General features: G+C 40.0%; 1 protein-coding gene across 5 annotated transcripts in view; it reads left to right on the top strand.

Moving 5' to 3' along the window:
- LOC122217967 overlaps positions 1–24,525 on the top strand; it is a 132,614-nt gene that overhangs the window by 5,251 nt on the left and 102,838 nt on the right. For 3 of the 5 annotated variants that reach the window (XM_042935722.1, XM_042935723.1, XM_042935724.1), the window contains exon 3: positions 18,454–18,590. In XM_042935722.1, coding sequence (XP_042791656.1) covers positions 18,454–18,590 — 137 coding nt within the window. Of the gene's footprint in view, positions 1–10,471; positions 10,516–18,453; positions 18,591–19,223; positions 19,400–20,521; positions 20,989–24,525 lie in introns of those variants that run through there. The other 2 variants (XR_006201784.1, XR_006201783.1) reach the window with 2 other exon arrangements.

The raw sequence follows: 24,525 nt of genomic DNA, 5'->3' as shown, positions 1-24,525 counted from the left end.
GCAGTTCCTCCAGTGTGTAAAGTGCACGTGCATGCACGTGCACTGTCTTTTATTTGCTGTTGACTCTGCCCAGAGACTCTCGGCCAGGTAGATATTTGCAGGACTCATTCTTCATGTTTCTGCTCAGATGACTACTCCTCACCTCCACTTCATCCCAATTCTGGGCACTATCTATTCTTTTACAGGCTTCATCTTTCTCCATCTATCACTTCCTGACATATTTTTTAGTATTTATTTATCCTTTACCTTCTTGTCCCACCGGAACGTGAGTTCCATGAGGGTATTTGTTTTCTGATATTCCCACTGCCTACAATAGCTCTTGGTACACAGAAAATATACTAGAAACGTGTTGTGTGCTAAGTTAATACAGCTTTTGAACCCTCAGTTTCTTATCTGTAATGCTTCCATTATGGAAGATTATATATATTTGATATAAAATTACCTGGTATATAGTATAAACGCTGAGTAAGTGGTAGCTATAGTTGTGTAGATTAGCACTGCCAACAGAAATATAGTGCAAGTCCCATATATAATTTTAAGAAGCTGGAAAGAAAAAGATTAAGTTAAATTAAAATTTGCTTAATTTTATTTATCTTATAAAAAATTTCTGTTCTTCCTTTTTTTTTTTTTTAATGTTTGTTTCTGAGAGAAAGACAGAGAGAGTGCAAGCAGGGGAGGGGCAGAGAGAGAGAGAGAGAGACACAGAATGTGAAGCAGGCTCCAGGCTCTGAGCTGTCAGCAGAACACGATGTGGGTCTCGAACCCACAAACCATGGGATCATGACCTGAGCTGAAGTTGGATGTTAACTGACTGAGCCACCCAGGTACCCCCCCCCGCAAAAAAAAATTTTTTTTTTTCATATTAGAGAGAGAATGTGTGTGCATGGTGTGTACACTTAAGGAGAGGAGGGGCAGAGGGGGAGAGAAACAAAGACAGAGAGAGACAGAGAGGGAGAATCTTAAACAAGCCCCACACTTAGCGTGGAGCCTGACGTGAGCCAATCCCGTGACCCTGGAATCATGACTGAGCCAACCAGGTGTCCCAAATTAATTTTAATAATGTATTTTATTTAACTCAAATATCCAAAATGCTGCCATTAAAAAAATTTTTTTTTAATGTTTATTTATTTTTGAGGGAGAGAAAGAGAGCACACTAGCATGAGGAGTGGAGAGAGAGGGAGACACAGAATCCGAAGCAGGCCCCAGGCTCCCAGCTGTCAGCACAGAGCCCCACACGGGGCTGGAACTCATGAACTGTGAGATCATGACCTGAGCCGAAGGCAGACGCTCAACCCACTGAGCCACCCAGACGCCCCTAAAATATTACCATTTTAACACGTAATCATTTTAAACACTTACTGATGAAAGATTTTACGTTCTCTATTTCATATTAACTTTTTGAAATTTGGTGTATTGTTTGCCCACAGCACTCTCAGTTCAGACCAACGACATTTTGAGGGCTCAGCAACACACATGGCTAGAGGCTACTGTATCAGGCAGTTTTGCTGTATTCGGTCAACTCTTTAATGACAAGTGTGTGTCTGATTCATCTTGGTAGCCCCCTTGCTACAGTAATACCTTGCACACGCACACTTCCCTTAAAACAGTAGACGATGAAAGATGTGTCAAAGAATATTACATATCAAGTAATATTATTACAATGTATTGTTATATACTATTTTTCATGGCAAATACAGATTTTCAACTTTATTGGAGAGTGAAATAAGTCTGAACTACTTTGAGATTATAATCCTCACTTTAAATGCATTATAATAGTGCTTTGCATGTAATAGGAGCTCAGTAAATAGTTGTGGTTCAAGTATGTGGTTGAATTATTTCTTTGAGTATGTTTTCACATTCTAAATAGTGGATTCACCAGTGCTCTTTAGAAAATATGTAGGTTGAAGCGTTTCTTCTTGAATGACTTTCCCCTCCCTGGCCAAACTGCTAAGCTCGAAGTTCCCTACAGGTCATCTAGGATCAGAGGTTTCTCAGGAAATAGGTAGTATGGAGAGCTCTGGCTCCCACCCCAGATTTCATTTTCAGCTATACTTCTAAACTACTTTTTGGTCACACATGGGCCAGGTAGTAAATCTCTGTCTTCTGCCTGGAGTTTTCAACCAAAATACTTTAATAAGGCATTAGTCTTAGGCTTAGGCAGACGCTTTATAGTTGCAAAATTGTTTCACCCATTTCAGACATTTAAACCTTGATGCAATAAAGAAAGTAAAATGAAATTATTTTGCCAGCAAGAAGATCACTAAAAATATATTCAAGATACTGTCATTGAGATGTTCATAGAGGCGAAAGGTCTGGTTGTTTGAACTAGGGGATTTGTTAAATACATTCTAAAAAGCCATACGGTGGAGGCTATGTGGATACGAAAATGGTGCCATATTTTTATTCGCTTGAAGAAAAGATATTAGTATTATGTTAAGTGGAAAAAGCAGATTATGAAAGAACAAGTACAATCCTGGCTCATTAAAAAAGAAAAAATCCCCTTCACGTTAGCATTTATTAGCACATAAGCTCTATGAGGGCAAGGGCACTGCCTTGTTTACTACAGTATACCCAGTACCTAGAACTTCTCCTGCTACAAACTGGGCACTTGGTCAATATCTATTCAATATCTCTAGGAGGATAGACACTAATATACTGACAATAGTTTTCTCTGAATAGTGGAGACTTGGGTGGTGTTTAGTTTCATCTTTGTGCTTTTAAAAACATTTATATGCAATGAATCAAGATGAAGATTTTAAAAAGTTAAAATGTAATGTGATAAAAAAGATTTAGGGGCTCCTGGGTGCCTCAGTCGGTTGAGCCTCCGACTTTGGCTCAGGTCACGATCTCACGGTCTGTGAGTTCGAGCCCCACGTCAGGCTCTGTGCTGACAGCTCAGAGCCTGGAGCCCGCTTTGCATCCTGTGTCTCCCTCTCTCTCTGCCCCTCCCCCGCTCATTCTCTCTCTCTCTCTCTCTCTCTCTCTCTCTCTCATTCTCTCTCTCTCTTTCAAAAATAAATTAAAAAAAAACGTTAAAAAAAGATTTAAAAAATAAAAGAGCTGATGCTAGGGAATTTCGACAATAAGAACAGCCATAATCTAAAGAAATAAATCACCAAGGAAAAGAGGGTGAAGACATCAGTGGCAGTGTTGGAGCCACTGCATCAGAGCAGAAACGATTTCAGGACAAACTGAAATTGTGAACATGCAGAAGTTAACACAGACGGGCTCTGACCATTTATAGCAATTTTTTAAAAAGGCTTTTTTTTACTTTTAAGGCAAAATTTAAACAGTGAAATGCGAAGTTTCTAAGTGTACAATTAATTCAAGGATTTTTAAAAACATTTCACTACATGCGTTAACAGAACGAGTATCCCTTCCATGCACTAAAAGAGCACTGTACTGAATGCAGCTCGCAAGTACTTTGTAGAAACATCTTTATTACAAGTTTTGGTAAATACATACACCTGTGAAACAATCACTCCAATAAAATTACAGAATACTTCAGCTACTCTGGACATTCCCCTAGAGAATGAACTTATTTTGTTATTTGGGGTTTTAAAATATTTTTTTTTAAGTTTATTTATTTTGAGAGAGAGAGTGAGCATACATACAGAAGGGGCAGAAAGAGAAGGAGAGAGAGAGAATCCCAAGCAGGATCCGCACTGTCAACACAGAGTTTGATGGGTGCTCCCAACTCACTAACTGTGAGATAATGACCTGAGTTGAAATCAGGTCGGTCAACCGACTGAACCACCCAGATGCCCTGAGAATTAACTTACTGGAAGTAACTTTTTAAGCTACATTTTTGGTGAAATGTCATGTGTTGTTAGATTGTTCTTTTCCTACTGGCTGCTTTGGATTAAAATACACCTTTCCAGAAAATATGTCAATAATGTACTTTATATAGGAAGGGCAGAAATGGAACTCATAGTATCAGGTTAGCTATTAAAATGCTGAATTGGAACACCAGCCAGGTAAATTCAGTGAAATACTGCAAATTGTTTTTCAGTGTAATAGATGAAATGATGTCTGTGGTCCCAACAAACCTCAGAAGAGGTCTTGGTTGCTCCAGACAGGGATTTTTGGGGGGAGGAGCCTTAGGGGGTAAACTGAGAAGGAAGTGATGGGGTGATTTCCAGAGACAGCTGCATCCCAGAGACTTGGGAACATGAGGATCTTTGGTGGCTGTAGAAACACAGGAGAGCACCATAGTGGATTTGTTCATGCCCCCAGTGCATGCCTCGTGAGCTCAGCATTCCTCTGAGCTCTGTCTGATCTAGTCCACTGCATACACATACACTTGAACACAGCAAACAGGAGGGTCTTCTGGCTGCAGCACAAAATTGTGCTTAATGTGAAGAAGAAGAAGAAGAAGAAAAAAGTATTTCCTGGATTTCTCTTATGGGGAAGTGTTAACAAATACAGACGGGATGTAGTCTGATGTTTTTTCCCCTTATTGTGAAATAGTTGACGTTCTTGTCTTTTCTCTGTCTCTCTGTCTCTAACATGAAGATAAACCTGAACTTCCAGGAAGGGGAAAATTTAATTAACTTAAGTATGGGTTTCCAGAACAATCTGATCAGTAAGCAGGTCAGAACTGTCCAAAAGAGGACTGTGGAATGGATTGCAGGATGGTTCAGATCAGATGATTTCTTAGCCAAGTGTCAGAACTTCTTGGATTGCTATCCTGATAGTCCAGAAAGACATTGCATGCTGTGAGGAAAACAAAAACAGTAATGTGAAAACAACACTCCGAATTTACTCCAAGTATGGACCACAAAACACTCCCAAGCAGCTGTGTTGCTCCCTGAGACCTTTCATCTGTCCCCCTTTCTTCATGGACCCTGCAGCATGTGGGGTGTGAAATCACCTGATAAACTGTTTCCACTGGTGAGCTATGAGAATTTCATAGTTAGACCCCTGAAAATGAAGGGAATTAAGAACTGATAGGAAAGATGATTTGGTGCCCAAGGTGGTGAATTGGTCACTAGAAAGACTCACCTAGGTAAGAAACACCTTTGCATGGTGGCTATGTAGGTAAGAAATAATAAGTAAGCTGAAAAGTAAGATAATAAAAAAGATTCATTTCCATGAGAAGGCCAGGTGGACAGAGAGCAGTAATCAAAGTTAAATTATGATCTGAGAAAAAGGAGCAGGAGAGGAAGTTTACTTAATGACTAAATATTTTCTTTTGTCTCTCCCCTTCACTTGTAAACCAAGGTGGTATTTATTTGTTTGCTTGTTTTCCAGGCAAGAACCAATGCTTTATAATTAATTATATTCATAAGTCCAACAATAGTAACAGCAAAAATGATTTTCAAATGATAATCATTGTCATTGTATCTGGGTTTTTTTATTACTAAAAGAAAAAAATGTTGAAAATCAAATGGACATTGTACATTAGGTACTGTGAGTATTCCACTTTCTATGGTTGATTAAAAAAACCTATTCTGTTTCACGTAATGCTTCAAGTAAATTATATTTTCTGCCTCTCACATTCAAATACAAGACTGTTATCTTAGGGTTCCTTCCCAGCACTATGGAAGAAATATTTAATGGAAATAACTCTATTTTAGCTGTACTGTCTCTTTTCTGTTCCCTTTTTACTGAAGGGGGAAAAAAGGAGAAGAAAAAGAAATAAAACAACAATAATTATATTTCTAGCCTAAGACTATGATCCTTTGAATAAAACCGCCCTCACTTTTGGTTATGCAGGAAGGGTAAGTGATCTCCTATTTTCTCATAGTTTCTTCTGGTCTTAGTAAAGATGAAAGAGGAATTTACAATCAAATAAAAATGATACTGCAGACATTACAACTAATTTATACAGTTAAAAACTCAGGATTGTATTCAGATCAACATGACACAGAATTTAATTTAAAAGGAAAGGGGGCAACTTCTCTTTTCTTTTTATTTTGGTAACTCAATTCACATTGTACATGAGTCAATAATTATGTTCTCACTGAGAACACTGATGAATATGACTTTGTGTTCATTATGTTGATAACTGAATTTAAATGGAACCAACTCCATCATCAGGTTGGAGATAATTCAGAAGTACTGCTTTCTTCGCTTTTTCTTCTACTATCTCCTTTTTTCTATCTTCCAGATCATTGGTGCCTCATCAGAGGGAAAAGAGAGAAGGAAAAACTTACCGACTTATGTATTACAAGTCACTACAGAAATTACATATGCAAAATTTTCATGATCTATTCTACACATATTATAGTTTATAAGCCAATATTTTGTTCAGGGAAAAAGTAAAGCATAAATTAAACCAATCATTAAATATCTTAGGCGAAAGAGAAAAGAAGCTGTTGTGTTGGGTATTTTGGGGGGGGGGGGAGTTATGGTGTTTTTTTTGTTTGTTTTTTTCTTTTGCCTGAATTAATCAGTTAATCAATTGAACAGAACTAATATTCAATTATATGTTATTTTGTCGGGGAAAAAAATCAGATATTTCTTTAGGTTCCAAACAATGCAAATATTACCACACAAAGAAGGTAGAAGATATAAATACAATCCTCTTCTCTCATTCTTTCTTGAACACACTCCAGACATGATTTTAGTCTCAGCTCTCCACCAAAATTGCTAAATCTGACGGTCAATTTTCAGTCTCTTTGTTGGACCCATGGTCAGTATTTGTCACAGTTCATCACTCTTTCTCCAAACGCTTTCTTCACTTGCTTCCAGGATGTCATCAGCTTCTGGTTCTTTCCTGGTCTCCTGGGCCACCCCTCAGTCACTTTTGCTTGTTCCCCATCTTGTCCCTGACTTGTAGTTGGTGGAGTGCTCCTTTGACTCAGACTCTCAGCCCCTCCTTTCTGTCTATTCATTGAGGACCTCATCCAGTCTCATGCCCTTACATACAATGTAGATGCTAACAACGCCCAGAATTAAATCTCTCCCGTAGACCGAGCCCCTGACTCACAGACTTGCATATCCAACTGCTTACAGACCTCTCCATTTGGATGTCTGCTAGTTATAACATATTCAACATCTAGCTTCTGATCTTCTCCCAAGTCTACTCCTCCGTAGTGTCCTCTATCTCAGGAAATGGCAGGTCTACTTTTATGCCACTCAGGCTAAAACCTCAGAGCCATCATTAACCCTTCTCTTTTCTCTGACTCCCTGCATCTAATCTAGCTACAAATCCTTTACCTGTAAAATATAACCAGAGCCAACTACTCACCAACCCAGTTCAAGCTGCTATCATCTTTCATCTGGATTTTAACAATAGCTTCCTAAATGAGCCCCTTGTTTCTGCCTTTGTCACACTTGCCTACTATCTGCGAAGCTGCCAAAGTGATCCCCTTAAACCTCAGTCAGTTCAGATCTTTCTTCTGCTCAGCGTGCTCCGGTAGCTTACCATTCGTAACAGCCTACAAGACCCTATATGATCTACACCCACCTTGGACTTTCCTTGCTGTTTCTGCCCCAGGATCTTTACACAAGCTATTTCCTCTCTAATATTCTTCCTCTAGATCTTTGGATGGCTTACTCTCTCACCTTCTCTGGGTCTTTCCAAATATCCCTTGTCAGTAAGTTCTTCTCTGATCACCCTACTTAAAATGATAACCTCCCCCTTCCCCTCCCCACCACAGACACTGGTAGTCCCTGTCCTCCTTTCCTGTGTTATTTGTAGCACTTATTGCCAGCTGACACCCTGTACCTATTATTTATTTATTTATTGGCTATCTTCCCCACTAGAATGTAGTTTCCTGAAGGGAAAGGATTTTTATGTTTCTTTCACTGCTATATCTCAAGGCATCTATAACAATTTCTTATATGTAGAAAAAGTCCAATAAATATTTCTTGAATGAAAGAATATCTTAAAAAATATCTACGCACAGCTTGGTAGCACATGGTACCTGTATACTTTATCTATTATAATAGCTGTGAGCTATGGATGGGTGAATTGTTTGATATTTGTAAAAAAAAAACAAAAAAAAAAACAAAAAAAACATATTTTATCATTTATTTATTTTATTTTATTTTTAAAATTATTTTTATTTGTTTTTAAAGTTTATTTATTTTGAGAGAGAGAGAGAAACAAATTTAGTAGGGAAGAGCAGAAACAGAAGGGGTGAGAGAGACTCACAAGCAGACTCTGTGCTATCAGCACAAAGCCAGATGCAGGGCTTGAACTCACCAACCGTGAAATCATGACCTGGGCCAAAACCAGGAGTCAGACACTTAACTGAGCCACTCAGGCACCCCAATAAACCATATTTTAAACGAAGCTATTTAAAATAGCTTCAGGGAAGCTATTACTTGGAAGAATTTGATGATTATTTTATAAGGTAAAATTCCTTTTTTAAAATGACCATTCATTCATTTGTCTATGTGGTCAATTTCATTCTAATGGCTTGCTTGCCTAGAGAAGAATCCTTTTTTTTCTTAAAGCTGTTCTTTGGTTTTTTTAATGTTTATTTATTTATTTTGAGAGAGAGAGAAAGCACACTCGTGCACACAGGTGCATGGAAGTGGGGGAGGGGCAGAGAGAGAGAGAGAGGGAAGAGAGAATCCCAAGCAGGTTCCAGTCAATGCAGAACCCGTCGTGGGGCTCCATCTCACGAATTGTGAGATCGTGACCTGAGCTGAGATCAAGAGTGGGACGCTTAACTGCCTGAGCCACCCAACTCTGTTGGGCAAGCAGATATGATGAGGCTATTTTGAACTGACAGGAAGGAAGGTAAATTTAAATTTTAAGATATTTAAAAAGGTCTGTTTTTCAGTGGACTGGCTTGGGCTAGACTTTACCGTTCCTGTGCTGCTCCTGTCCAAACATTTCCCGGGGTGCTGGAGCCCTTGGTTGGTTATATGGAGGAAGATTTTTGAGTGATTGATAGGCTCAGAATAATTTCCCTTGACTCAAATAATGAGAAAGCTATTTCCTTTTCTATTCTCTTTCAATCTCAGTTTAGTATCTAGCAGCATCTGTGGGACCCCACCCATATCTCTTTACCTTTATCAAGTCAAGGCACTCCTGCCAGACTTGCAGTTGTAGCATTAGTATATTCTTTGGGTGAGGTCTTCTCTTTCCTCTGGGGTCTTCTTTGATGCCCACAAAGTAGCCCAGGATTGCTGGGGAGTTAAGGTCCCTGGGATCAGCCTTCAACAATGGTTGGTGTATAAATACCCCAGCTCCCTCATGCTTTGTGTGGGCTAATTCTGAGGTGTGTTCTGTGCGGGCTCCCAGAGTTTCCCCAGAGGGATTAACTTTCAGTTGCCCAGTGATTGCTGGCTTGATAACACAGCAAGTATTGGCTTCCTTCCCTTTTCTATCTCATTTCCCAACTCCCTTATTTGTATTCTAATGTTTCCTTCACCTTTTGAAGTGAACTACTTGCAACTGAGTTCTTTTTACAGGGTTTGCTTCTGGAGAAATCCAAACTAAAACAGTACTGGCAAGGCTTTAGCTACTCCTAGTGCCTACAGAGCTTCCTTTTGACCAGAGGGCTAGTTCAGGCCTCAGGCTAGAAACCTTGGGTTATTGAAAGCATCTTGCTAGACTTACTGGCAGTAGTTCTGTTTTCATTATACTTATTTTTCAGTTACCTTCCATTTACTGTGATAATGATTTTCCATTTACTATTATGATATAAATGTGTCCATTTTTTAAAAAATGTTTATTTATTTTTGAGAGAGAGAGAGTGAGCAAGTGCATGCACGTTAGGGAGGGGCAGAGAAGAAGAGGGAGACAGAGAATCTGAAACAGGCTTCACGCTGTCAGCACAGACTCCAATGTGGGGCTTGAACTCAGGAACCATGAGATCATGACCTGAGCCAAAGTCTAACGCTTAACCCACTGAGCCACCCAGGGGCCCCTAAATGGATCCATTTAAATTTAAAAGGGGAATTGGTTTAAATACAATGTTTATTAAATAATAGGATAGTGGCAAAGGGATTTGACAGAAGTCATGGACATAAATAGCTGAGGTTTGGGGGACATGTTGCTATGGTTCCTGAGCTAGCTTTGTGGGATTTTTGGGGGAACCAGAGAGTTTCCCACTATGCTTTCTGTGCACCTTCACAAAACAGCAAGCAGTCATAAATACCAGTAATGTTATTTTATGCTATATTCCCTATAAAGTTGGTACCTCCGTTATGACTGTAAATGCTTGAACATACTAAATAAATTTGTTTCATTGATACAATTTTTAAACTTTTTTAAAGTTTGTTTATTTTGAGAGAGAGAGAGAGAGAGGAGAGCATGTGCATGAGTGGGGGAGGGGTAGAGAGCGAGGAGAGAGAGAATCCCAACCAGGCTGTATGTTGTCAGTGAGGAGCCTGATGCTGGGCTCAAACTCAAGAACTGTGAGATCATAACCTTAGACGAAACCAAGACTTGGATGCTTAACCAATTGAGCGCCCAAGACACCTCTCATTTATATAATTTTTAAATGTTTCCTTTTCAAATATTGTACCTTCTTCTTCCTCCCTTGACCGCTCATCTCTTTTCTAGGAACAGAAGGAAGTAACAATCACCCATAATCTCAACACCCAGAAGTAAGTACTGTTGACATTGTGTTATATTTCCTTCCTGTCCTTTTCTAATGATGTATATAAATGATGTGCTGAACCCATTCCAGTTAAATTCCCTGATGACCACTAAGAACAAAGCTTGTTTTCACTTGAGTCAAATTACTTGTTCCCTCCACAGCATTTAACACTGCTGATCCTTCTTGAACATCTGTCCTGCCTTACTGACTGTGACACCACTCTCCTTTCTCCCCTTCTAGGTCTCCTCCTTCTCCATTTCTTTATAAAGGCTCCCATGCCTGCTTGTTTCTTTTTCTTTTTAAAAAATTTTTTAATGATTATTTATTTTGAGACAGAGAGAGAGGGGGAGAGGCAGACAGAGGGGGAGATAGAGGATCCATAATGGGCTTTGCACTGACAGCAGAGAGCCTGATACGGGGCTTGAACTCATGAGCTGTGAGATTATGACCTGAGCCAACATTGGACATTTAATGGACTGAGCCATCCAGGTGCCCCGACTGCTTGTTTCTTAAATACAGGCCTTCCTCTGGTTGTTCCTGACAATCTCACCATCACACGAAATTTACTCCAAATCCCTCACCTCAACCCCAGATCCAGGACATCCTGGACATTCCTGGCTGTCCCATGGCCACATCAACTCATCATGTCCAAAATTATACTCCTACTTTCCTCCCACAAACCCATGTTTCTTCTGTATTTCCAAACTCATCAATTTAAGCCCAAATCAAGGTGTTATCCTTGACTCCTCCCTCTTAGTCACCCTTGGATTGATGAGAACCTAAGTGCCCTCCTCTCCACCCCTTGTTGCTGCCAGCCCTGTCCCTGGCTCTTACCCTCTCCGAAAGAACTGTCCCAGTCTCTTGGGGAGTCTCCCAGCCTTTAGCTACCCCATCTACTACCTTATACCCAAAGTGATTTTTTGGTACAGAAACTGATCATGACACTTTTTTGCTTAAAACACTTAAGTGAAAAGCCCAGGTCTATGATAAAACACTAAAGTGTTACCTCTACAGAATGAGGGTAGAGCATGTATTTTTTATTCTATGCACTTTTTTTACTACTTGGTTTTTCTTTTACAATGAACATATTTTTTCCCCAATTAGCACAAATAAAGATAAAGATTTTCAAGAGAAAAACATGTTCAAGGAACACCTCCTGTTGCTTACAGCAGGGGACTAAAAAGTCGTTGAGCTCTCTGTTTGACTCTCCCTAAGGCTTTTGTTTCCTACACCATAGTCGTATGCTCTATGACCCAGGTTTATACAGTAGGCTCCAGGCATTCTGAATTACGTGCAGCTTTCCAGGCGTTCGGTCATGTGGTTTCCTCCACCAGCAACGCCTTTCTAGTCTTCACCACTTGCCCTGTGCCTGAATGTCCTTCAGGACTCAGGTTGTGTCACCTCTTCCGTGAAGGACTCCAGGCCACTCCCCCCAGAAGACTACAGAGGTAGCAGAGAGTTGGTTCCTCCCTGGAGTTGATATTCCAGCAGTGGGAAGCAAACATGCAGATACAGAAAAACAGCTTGGTGAGGTGTGTGCAACAGTGGGCAGGCCTGCCAGCACATGGTGCATTTAAAGGATACGTGAAACTCTGTTTGCAAAGTGTATTTGCAAATACAAAGTTGTAATCATATTATGTCTACACCTAGCGCTGTAGCACTTACAGATAAATGGGAACCACACTTGGTCAGGTTGCTAATGGGAAGTTGAAGGCTTCCTGCTGAACAAACAATGTTACTTTTCGCTATTGAGGATTTGGGCCACACGGTACTTTGATCTAAAAATTTTAGTAGATAAAGAATGAATATTTATTGTTTTTACGAGCATTGTTTTGTATAAAACAAATTTGGGGGAGTGGAAAGGAATAAATATTTGGGACAGCAAACATTTAAATGCCAGCAGTTAATTTACTTTCTTACCTTGATTTACAATGGTAACATTTGGGCGGGAGCTGAAAAGAAGGAACACTCTTTTGTTCTTGTTTTATTTAGAATTTCCAAAGTCTAAAGAATGTTTTTATTGCAAGTACATAAAATAATGAAAAAAACAAACAAACAAACCCCAAGGATTTAGATGCCATTAGAGAAGCTTAACCTTAGGGTGTTAAATGGGCAAAGGATACTCTAGCAGGTTTCTTTTGGATCTTTTCCTATTTTTTTTTTCTTTTTAAATACCTTCTAACTTCAAATTTGTTTTTCTAAGGAAAAGGGGGGAAAAGGAGTGTTAAAAGGGGAGGGGGGGAAACAGTTAAAAGAAACTAGAACTCCAGGTGAGTAGACCCAGGACCCCACAAAGTGAGTGAGCAGACCCGGCTGATGGTGGGTGGATTGAGGTGAAGGACACAGTAGGTGTCTCATAGGCTAGAGGATTTTATTTGGATGACCTGGATAGCTCATCTAATACAGCATGGACGTCTCTGTCCTTTGCCTGCACAGATCCAGCCTGCATGACTAAACAACCACCAGCTCCAGAGTCTTAGAAACCTAAAATCCTAAAATCACATTTAGAGCTGGTGTGCTGTTTAACAAGGGTCATCTAGAGGGAAAGCAACTGATAGGCTCAGGAGGTACTGATGCTGGCTCTTAATGTTTCAAACATACCATTTGCCTTGATCAGATGTTATTTTCGGGAAAGAAAATAGTCTTGTCTCTGGGACTCTGCGACACTAGAAATTGTTCTGAGCTTTAAAACTACTCCAAAGTTTCATAATCTCCACAAGCGTTCAAAGGGCAGAAAAACCCCACAGCTTGTGTTTTTCCGGGCCTATTATTTTATTTCGAATTTGATTTTCTTTCTGTTTTATTTGTTTTACATCGTGATCACAAGCAAAATGGTGCAGCTATGGCAATGCTTATAGAATTCGTGTGTCCTGCTCGGGGCCTAGTGCTGTGGGCGGTGTGGGTGTCGGTGTCGCACACTCGAGAGCAAGGAGGAAGGTGACATCAAAGAGCTTGAAGACTGAGCACATTTACTTTTCTGATTCAAATTACTTTGTTTGGAAAAGAGTAAACACAATTACCTTAACAACTGAGCTGGGAGGCTTTGAGGGTTTAACACAACCTTGTTTTCCTAGGGAGAGGGTGGGGACTGCTGAGGATGGGGGAGAGGGGCCTCAAGAACCAGGTGGTTTTATTTGTTTTCACTTTCTTCTCCGAAATGCGTTTGAGTAGTAACAGGGCATTTGATTTTCTTATAAAATTGACTTTGCTTATTTTCCTTATTTAGAATGGAATTAACGTTCATTATAAAATAATTAGGCCAATGGAGAAAGCCCACAAAATTCTGTCACCGAGCCTCTTCCTATATTTGTACCCTCAGCCAACAGTTCCCCTGCACATATCCATGTAGCAACACCAGCCCCGCCCCACCCCCACCATGATTGCATGTTATTCATTGTTTCATTGTTTCCTTTTTTTCCATAGTGGATCCCAGAGGGCTTTCACCCCCAGCTCCTGTAGAGCATCTGTGGAGTAGTATTCCACTACATGGGTGTTAACCTAGTTTATTTAACCTGTCTTCCTCTGGTAATTTCTAAGATTTGCTACCAAAATATTGGTATTTTGCTACCAATACCAACACGGCCATTAATATTCTTGTAGTTGTGGGATCCTGCAAATGGGACAGTGTGCCTGGAGGGTGAATAGCTAGAACTGGAATTGCTGGGTCAGGAGGTATGAGCATTGGTGGTCTTGTTTGGAATTGTGTTGCTTGCCTCCAGAAACAATCATACCAATTTATACTCATGCCAGCCATGGATGAGAATGCCTGTTTCCTCACATCTTTGGGAAAACAGTGTGATGTCAAATTTCTGGGTCTTTTCCAGTTTGGAAGGCAAAATTGTGCCTTAGTGTGTAGTTTAATGTGTACTTACCTTGTTAGTAAGGGTGAACGTCTTTGCTTAAGTTTAAAGAGCTGTTTGTATTTCTTATTTTGTAAACTGTACTTTTCCTATCCTTTGTCCACTTTTCTATTGGGTTTTATTCTTTTTCTTATTGATTTCTTATAGATCTTTATGTATTAATAATGCTAGTCTTTTTTTCTGAGATATGAATCACAAACATATTTACCAGTTCACTGTTTGTATTTTATTTAGTCTCCTCACTCCTCACCCTGTGCAGAAAGTTTTTATTTTTATGTAGTCAAATATCCAGTCTTTATCTTTTATGACTGAAAGGTTTTATTTTATACAAGAGGCTTTTCTCAAAATAGGTTATTTTTAAAAATCCTTCTAGGTTTTCCTCTATTTGCATATGAATTCATATTTGATACATCTGGGAACTTATTTTTGGTGGGGCGTACGAAGTAGAAAACCAGCCTTACTGATATTTTCCACATGGCCACCTGTTTGCCTCAATACCATTTATTGAACAATATCTTTTCATTAATGTTCTAAAAAATTAGTGCTGTATATTAAATTACCTCGAGAATTTGTCTTTTATGAACATTCTGTTTTATTCCATTGATTAGTTTGAAGAGTCATGCACTAGTACCACTTTGTTGTGTTTTTTTTTTTTGGTTTTTTTTTCTGATATGAAATTTATTGTCAAATTGGTTTCCATACAACTCCCAGTGCTCATCCCAACAGGTGCCCTCCTCAATACCCATCTCCCACCCTCCCCTCCCTCCCATCCCCCATCAGTACCACTTTGTTTACAAACTATAGCTTTATGATGTATTTTAAAATCCGCCTCGCTCTGGCATGCTCTCCTATGACCTTTCCCCCCAGATTTTCGTGGCTATTCTTGCTTGCTTACGGACATTGAAACCAGCTTATCCACTTGTCCCACAAAAATTATTAATTTTTTTGTTGGAAACACGTCACGTTTACAGATTGACATAGGGAGAACTGAATTTTAGGATGTTAAGTCTTTGACCAAGAACACGGTATTTTTTGCTATTTTCTTCAAGTCTTCCTTTGTGTCTAGTAGCAGATTCTTTTAATACTCACTCCAGTAAAGGGAATGTCTGCTAATGAAGTACTAGCAAGAGAGTAAGCTCCCCAGACAGTTTCTCAGAAAAAGCAAGCTTTGGGCTTAACTGATGCATATTTCTAGTCTTTGAGAATCACCTTTCTCTTTATTAAATATACTTTCAATAATTTTGCATCTGTGTGACCATATTAATAACCAAATTAATAATTTGCAAAATTGTCCTGCATGGTTTTTCTGTTTCGATATGATAAGAGGCCAGCAAGATGAGTTCCTGGTTTCTAGCATTGTGCTGTCTTCTCTTTCTCTCTTATTTTTACATTTAAATTTTACTTAGTTTTTTTTAATTAAAAAATTTTAAAATATTTATTTGATTTGGGGAGAGAGAGAGATAGAGACAGGGTGCGAGTGGGGGAGGGGCAGAGAGAGAGGGAGACACAAAATCTGAAGCAGGCTCCAGGCTCTGAGCTGTCAGTACTGAGCCCGATACAGGGCTTGAACTCACGAACTGCGAGATCATGACCTGAGCTGAAGCTGGACGCTTAACCAACTGAGCCACCCAGGCTCCCCTTAGGTTTTTTTAAACTGATTTTTTTAGTTTGAAATGATTTTAGATACCCAGAAGAATTCCAAAGATAGTGTAATGTTCCTGTGTTTCCTTCTCCCAGTTTGTCCTACTGTTAATATTTTAAATAACCATTGGGCATTTGTCAAAACTGAGGAGTTAACGTTGGTATGTTACTTTTAACTAAACTTAAGTCTCACGAGTTTTCCCATTCATGGCATTTTTTCTTTTGTTCCAGAATCAAGTCAGGAGACTACACTGCACTTAGTATTGTTCTTTGATTAACCTTGCTCTTTATAGCCTCTAGGGTTAACCATGTAGGTTCTTGTCAGGGCTGGAGGAAAACCCTAATGACCACAGAATCAGATCATTTGATCACATGATACAGCCTTTCTGCCCCAAATGTGCTTTCCTATATTTTCATGGTTTCACTAATTTAAACACAGTGTGTATTATGTTTGTGTGTGTACAATATAAAGACAAACTAACATTTCTTTATGTTCTTCTAATGATTTTCCTTCAAACACTGTTGACAAGGTTGTCATGTATTGTGGTAAAAGTATTGTTTGTTAAATCAACAAATGGATTCTTCTTCATACTGTCCACATTTGCCTAATCTATAAAGATAAGCAGTATGGTTTGGGTTAGTGATTAAAAACAAGGGTCTTGAAAATCTGTGTTCAAACCTAACTCAGATATTACTAGCTATGTAATCTTGGGCAAGTTACTTAATGTCTCTGAGCTTCAGTTTCATCCCCTGTAGAATGGAATGATCATAGAAACTTCTAGAGATAATGCACACAGAGCTCTTAGTGCAATAGAAATTTCTAATAAAAGATAGTTTTTACATATGGGCCATCTCTCATCCTCCCTGTTTTCAAATAGGCTTTATATACAACATATCCTTCAGGATCACAGCTTGGAATTTAGCAGTATAATTTTTTATGCTGCGAAGGAACAGGTCTGGGGAGAGGTTTCAGTAATAAGAGTTTTGGCAAGTACCAATACCATGCACTATTCCAGTCTCCCCTCTTTATATTCATTGGTATTTTATTCTGGACTCAATACGTTTTCCCAAAGTGTGTTAGTGGATGAATGGGTTCAGATACACATGGAGGTTGGAGGAGTGTGGAGCAGGAAGAATCTCTTCCCTTCTCTCAGGTAGCTCTGTGTGTAGCTATGGTGTTTGAGTCTAGGTGGGGATTGCCAAGAGACTGGGTGGCCCCACTTGGGACAGAGCTCTCAAGCCTGATTTTGGGTGAATCTCTGGCCGGTTGTTTGAGGTTGTGGTTGTGGGGGTCCTGAGGGAGTTTCCATTAAGGGTAACTTTGGGTCCTTCTGGATGCCAAAGGGAAATTTTCTAGTTTACCTGGAAGCATTCAAAAAAGGCTAGACAGCAGGAGTGGAAGGCAGGGGTGAGCTCCTTGGTCTGCTCTACAGACCATCCTGGGCTAGAGGGAGAGATTCTAGTTTAGGGTGTTTCTGGGAGATTTATTGTAATTAATATTTTTCAGTCAATGCTATTATCTCTGCAAAACTGGACACATTTCACAATATGGAAATAAGTATTCTTGGCTTTACATATAAAGGCCTTCCATCTGAGCTCACATATTTCTTTACCTGGAGGTAATGCTAATACTTTCTTCTTTAAAAAAAATTTTTTTTTCTATTGTGCTTTTAGATCCTGTGTGTGTATATTTATATCTATTTGTATGTATATTATTATATACAATAATATAGTATTATTTCAGGTTCTGAATGGAAAATTCTTTATGAGGAAGTAGAACATTAAGTTACAAAGTTGCTCTCTTTTCTAATGATGTTTCCTTGATAATGTTTGGAAACATCTCATAGATAATGCATAGTCCCCCCTCAAGCCTATTTAGCAATAAAATAATCCCCAAACCCAGTAATAAATAATCCACATGCTTACAGCACTCTTGCAGATATACATATTGTTGTTTCAGGATCCAGGACATGAGGAGAGAGAAGGTTGATTTTTGGTATATTATGTCATTGTAGAGTAGACTGACAAATTTTTTCTTTGCTATGGTATATTTATTTATTTATTTATTTTTTTAAACGTTTATTTATTTTTGAGACAGAGAGAGACAGAGCATGAACGGGGGAGGGTCAGAGAGAGAGGGAGACACAGAATCCGAAACAGGCTCCAGGCTCTGAGCTGTCAGCACAGAGCCCGACGCGGGGCTTGAACTCACAGACCGCGAGATCGTGACCTGAGCCGAAGTCGGACGCCTAACCGACTGAGCCACCCAGGCGCCCCTTTATGGTATATTTAATACAGGATACTGCTTTACATTTTTACAACTTCTTTACAAAGCTGATGTATGGATCTTTACATCTTTGACTATGAATGTAAATTATCACTACAGTAAAGGGAAGAAGTCTAACATATACTTTTCTCACACTGCTTTCTTTTTCTTCTTCCAGGAAAACCAATTCGGCTATTAAGGGAACCTCTCAACAGAGCAGAGGAGGAGAAGGCAAGGTTTCAGAAAGAAGAGCTGTTTACCATCAAAGCAAACTGGGTTCCACACAGACATAGCGTATCATACACAAAGACTAAGGTAAATGCTCCATGGTTTTTACAAGTAATTTACTGTGCTTATATAAATGTACTAGAGCCTCTAGAATTCTTACTGATCATATCACTTGTTTTTCTATTGTTAAAAAAAAAGCCAAATAATCAAATATCATTTAAAAAGTCAGTTGTCTGGATTACCCCTCCCAACTCCCCCCCAACCCCCCCCATCCAGTAACCTGATGCTTCTGTTGTGTCGACATCTGTATATCTGAGAACAGTGATGTGTTGCTTGTGATAAGTGCCAATTTGGTGATACTATATAATGAAAATGTACTAGCCTTTCATTTATCAAAGTGCCTTTCTCTGCTCAGTTTTAAAAAAACAGAAATTTTACTTAGAGTTACATATTTCTTGGGTTAATTCATATTTTATAAATATGTGAAATTATAAATTCATTCTATCTGTAGCATGTGTGGACCCTGAAGCTTATGGCAGTGCTGTTATCTATTGCAGGGATGCAAACACGCTCTTTGATGTGTTATTCTTGGGGACTAGAGAGGATAAAGATGGAATACTCATTGGGCCCCGTTCTCCAGATGGCCTGAAAATGTAGCAGTGGGTTATATGCATTTCCACAGAGCAGGGTCATGATTCTCTAATCTGTACCATGTTATAGATAACAGGACACTCCAGGGAGTAGCAGCTCCAGCCATTCTTGCTGTATGTCCTTCTAGGATGTGGCACCACAACGTCACCAGTCCACAAATAGCCCTTCCTGCACAGGCGTTTCAGTAAACTGTCTCTGCATCCACTGTGTGGAATGAAGTACATGACCCAGGAAACATGCCTTTTGTGAATAACAAAAATAACAATCACATACAATGCCAGCTTTATTTCTATTATCTGACAATCCTCACAACAACCCTCTAAGATAGGTTTTTTAGTATCCCTGATTTACCGATGAGGAAACTGAGGTAGAGAGGGGTTACCCATATAACTCTATTAGTCTCTGGCCCCAACTTGTGTTGCTTTAATGGATGCGGGCTGATTCTTGGCGTTGAGATTCTTTTTTTATTTTTTATTTTTTTGGTTTTTCTCCCTTAGGACTTTATTCTCTGATTTATTCATTCTATTTTTTAGTCAGCAAATACGTGTTGAGAGATACTATGGACGAAGCACTGGGTTCGTCCTATACCTGTCTTGTTCATGCTGAGCATACAGTCATGAACAAGACAGGTATAGCAGTAGCCCCATAAAGCTTCCACTCTGAGGGGTGCCTGGCTGGCTCAGTTCGTAGAGTGTGTAACTCCTGATTTTGGGGTTGAGTTTTGAGCCCCATGTTGGGTGAAGAGATGACTTAAAAAAATAAAATCTTTAAAAAAAAAAAAAGCTTACACTCTGTTGAGAAAGGCAGGCATTCAACAGAGAATCACAATAGACTGCAATGCTGGTTGGGGAAACCCTAGGTGCTGCAGGAGAGCACTATTAGAGCAAAGCCAGCGCATCTAATCTGGTCTACGTGTCAGAGTCATTTCTCAGCAGTGGGGTGGGATTTAGCCAACGAAGAGAAAAGAGAAAATGGCTGTCGGCAGAGGGAACTCCAAGGGGGAGGCAGGTAGGAGGTCTGTGAGATAAAGAGAACATGCTGTTTGAGGAGCTGAAAAACTAAGGTCAAGTCTGGAGTTGGAGGGAAAATGGGAATGATCAGATGGAGAGGGGTACTGGGGTAGAGGTTGGAGGGCTTGCCGTGCCATTTTGAATTTGCACTTTAAACTCAAAGAGATGCCTTTAAAGGGATAATCAGGAAAGTGATGTGATTTAATGCACACCTTCAAAAAGATCAATCTGCTGCCCTGTGGAGAAGTGGAGGCAAAAGGGGGGCTGGTAAGACCAGAGGGTGGCCTTTCCAGTCATTCCCTAACCATCCCCTAACCACCCCCCCAACCATCAGGATACTTCTTTTGTAACCCACAGGGATGCTAACAAATCCTCTCCTTGGTCAGCAAATACTCAGCAGGGTAAGATACGTTCCAGGTGCCTACATTCCACCAAAGGCCAGTGAAGACAAATACGCTTGATTTATACAGCTGGGTGAGAATGACCTACGTAAGCTTCCAGCAGCTTGTGTGCTCACCTGAGGAGAGCTGGGAAGCAAAAGAACCCAAGACAAGGCCGTTGGATGTTAGATCACTATTAGTTCATTCCGTTGATGTGCATCAATTCAATAAACGTGTTGGCACTCAAATTTTTGTCCAGTTAATGAGAGCTTTCTAGAATGCTTTTCAGGTGCCATTGTAGGCCTTGATGTAGATTATCTCACTTATTCTTCATCATGGCCCTCTGAAGCTAATAGTCACTTATTCTCCAGCTTCTAGTTCAGAAAGCTGAGGCAAAGAGAGTCTGAATTACTTGCCTAGGGCACATAACTAGTAAGAGAAAAGGAGCCAGAATTCTACTACTTGATCATATGAATAAATGAATGAGCAAATACCTATGCCTCCTCTCATTTGCCTCTAATAACACGTGAGAATGCTCACCTGATTGTGAACTTTCAATCACAAGACTGATTGAAAGACACTGGGTCATCTCTACTGTCTTCATGTAGATTTAGCAACCATGTAGGGCCCACTCAGTCTGCCATCTGTGGCTCTGACCCTAGAATGGGGAAAGGAAAATGCAACCAACTACTGAGCTTTCTATATTGTGGGGAGCATGTTACATTTGGTTAGCCAATTAAAACAAGTTTCTAATAAAGAGTTTCTCTAGGGAAAACAAGTATGTAAAAAAGATTACACAAATTTTTAAGGAGTTTACAGTTAAGTTGAAGCACACATATACCCACAAAAGATAACAACATACTCAAAAGCAACCAGGATCCTATTATGACATTTGCTTGCCTTAGCCACTTTTGCCTTTGTGGATCCCTTCCTTCATTTAAAAGTAACTAAGATTAGAAGCACCTGGGTGGCTCAGTTGGTTGAGCATCTGACTCTTGATTTCGGCTCAGGTCATGATCTCATGGTTCATGGGTTCAAGCCCCACCTTAGGCTCCATGCTGTCAGTGCAGAGCCTGCTCTGGATTCTTCTCTCTCCCTCTCTCTCTGCCCCTCCCCCACTCACTTGCTCAGTCTCTCTCTCAAAATAAATATATAAACTTAAAAAATACATAAAAAGTGACTGAGATTAGGAGCACCTGTGTGGCTCAGTTGGCTGAGCGTCTCTGATGCAGGTCACGATCTTGTGGCTCATGGGTTCGAGCCCCACGTCTGGTTTTGCTGATAGCTCAGAGCCTGGAGCCTGCTTCAGATTCTGTGTCTCCCTCTCTCTCTGCCTCTCCCCTGCTCATATTCTGTCTCTCTCTCTCTGTCGAAAATAAACATTAAAAAATTTTTAAATAAAATTATATGAATTTTACAAATACAGGGTACAAAGATGAATACAGATTGGATTCATTATTATATCTTCATTATTATTTTCTTTTTTCTTCTATTTTTGAAAGAAATTAACATTAAAACATTTTTTGAGAGCCTGTAGGTACTATGCTGTTGTACCTAATGGATAAGTTTCCTTTTCCAAATAAATGATGCAGTGAGGGAAAAAAAAAAAAAAAAACAGAAGAAAAAGAGATTGTTTTGATCTGAACTATGACTCTAGGGGATTCAAAGTTAGCCAAGAAGATGATGCTAAGTGGTCAGTTTCCAGGATGAGGCAAAGATGGAATGGGCAGCTGAATAAAGTCCAGAGTGTAGTGGGAAGGAAGGGGGACAGGTGCACAGTGAGAGAGACCAGAGATTCCCTTTTATCTGATGCCAGCTGTGGAGATTGGGAAGAGATTGCTAAAAGACACTGTGCAGGGTGAGACAGAGACCAATATGGGCCAGTGTGGGTAGGGAAGGGCATGGGTAAAGGTGGGATGCTGGCCAGAACCCTTAGCCAGGGCATAAAGCAGGGAATCCTGGGGTAATGCTCAAGTACAGCGACGAGACTGTGCAAGGCAATCCGGAAAGGCACATGGAGCAGAGTGATATAGTGATACCATGAAGTGATCATTCTCTGTTGATGGTAATTTTATTTTTGTGCTCCTTCCTGTATTGCAGGGCCTACTGATCATCAACACCTAATAGCTAGAGTTCTGGATGTGAATGAATTAGGTTATACCAATTCGGTGTATCTTGTGAGACTTAAATTCATACCTAAGTTGGGAGAAGCATGGACTTTGACACAATTTTGCAAAAGCAAAAACCTTCATGCCTAAACCCAGTTGAAGCCTGCACTTATGTCATATCTGCTACGCTAATCACACAGCTGAGCCCAGAATCAAAGAGGGTGAGGCAGATCACTCCCAAGTTACTTGACAAAGGGCACCAATGCAGAGAAGAGTGAAGAACTAGGGCTATGAAGTTGATACGATACAGGGAGTAACGTGATACAATCCCCATAATTAAAAGGACCACTTCAGTAGCTGTGTGGATCACGGGGAGCAAGACGGGAGTAAGAGACAACAGGGAGGAGGCTATGGCAATAGTCCAGGGTGGAAATGATGGTAGGTTGCAGTAGGGTAATAGTGGAGGTGGTGAGAACAGGTTGAGTTCTGGATATACCTTGAAGGTAGACTTGACAGGACTTCTGATGACTTAGATGTATGATACAAAGGGTAGACAAGAATAAAAGATGACTTCTGGGTTGTTGGCCCAAGCAAGTGGATGTCACTTCCTTTGAGGCTCCAATAGTCCAAGATATGATCCATTCATTGGAGGGTGATTACGTGAGTGGGTTCCTTTGTGATAATCCATGGAGTTGTACATGCCATGCATTTATATCCATGACTTTCTGTATGCATGTTACCTCTCATTTAAAAAGCCAGGGAAATATTGGTAGAAAGAGGCTCAGTAAACACTGGAAATTAGCCCCCCTATTTCCTTGAACTCATTTGCCTTGGCTCATAAATTCCTCAAATATCTGTTGCATTCAGTTCGGACCTCTTGCCTGGATAATTGCAATCAAACTAACTTATTCCACTGCCTTTGGTCCCCTGTCCATCCTCACACTGCAGCAGAAAAATCCTTATAAAATAATACAACCACAGCTCTTTCCTGCCAAGAGTTACTTCCCAGTACAGTAAATGTCAAACTCTAGTACTTATGATGTAAACCCTTTCAGCTCAGGCTTCTCCATATCCATACCTAGTCTTTCACTGCTCTCTCCTTCCCACTCTGTGTTCTGGCCATCGCAGCTGTTTGCAGTTTACTCAACACCTTGGCCTTGTGCCTTCTTCTGTCTGCAGCGTCCTGCTTGCTTTGTGGGCCTGGGTAAGACCCTACTCAATTGCCTGCCCCCACTGTGAGGCCTTCCCAGTGTTCCTAGGCAAAACCTCACCCCTCCTTTGTGCCAGCACCTGGCCTTACACTTCCCTCCATGTATTAGGGCAAGTAGCATTTTGGGTTATAATTATTTTGTATTCGTGTTACAATTATTTTTTAAGGCATAGTTTATTTTCTTTTTTCTATTAAAGAGAACTGAATAAAGTGAGAGAGCTAGCCATTTAGGGATAGCCTGTATGAAAAGGTAATAGAAAGAAGGAAAAGACACCCCAAATCTTGCTATTTCAAAAACCTTTCCTTTTATTTTTTCCTTTCAGTCTTTTTCAACGCTTGTTTTTATTTTTTAATTGTTTAGTTTTATTTTTGAGAGAGACAGAGAGAGAGGAAGCTTGAGAGGGGCAGAGAGTGAGGGAGACAGAAGATCCAAAGCAGGATCCATGCTGTCAGTGCAGAGCCCAATGTGGGGCTTGAAATCACAAACCATGAGATCATGGAGCTGAAGTGTGATGCTTAACTGACTGACCCACTCAAGAGCCCCCGTGCTTATTTATAAAATATAGTTGGAAACACACAATATAAATTCTGTCTTGCTTTTTCATGTAATTTTGTAATGATTTTCTCTTGATATTTAGAACTATTTCAGGGGCACATGGGTGG

Source organism: Panthera leo, chromosome B1, assembly GCF_018350215.1.
Source record: "Panthera leo isolate Ple1 chromosome B1, P.leo_Ple1_pat1.1, whole genome shotgun sequence".
In the NCBI taxonomy this organism is placed as follows: Eukaryota; Metazoa; Chordata; class Mammalia; order Carnivora; family Felidae; genus Panthera; species Panthera leo.
Note: the sequence above shows the minus strand (reverse complement) of the source record. Positions and strands in the feature narration are given on the sequence as shown.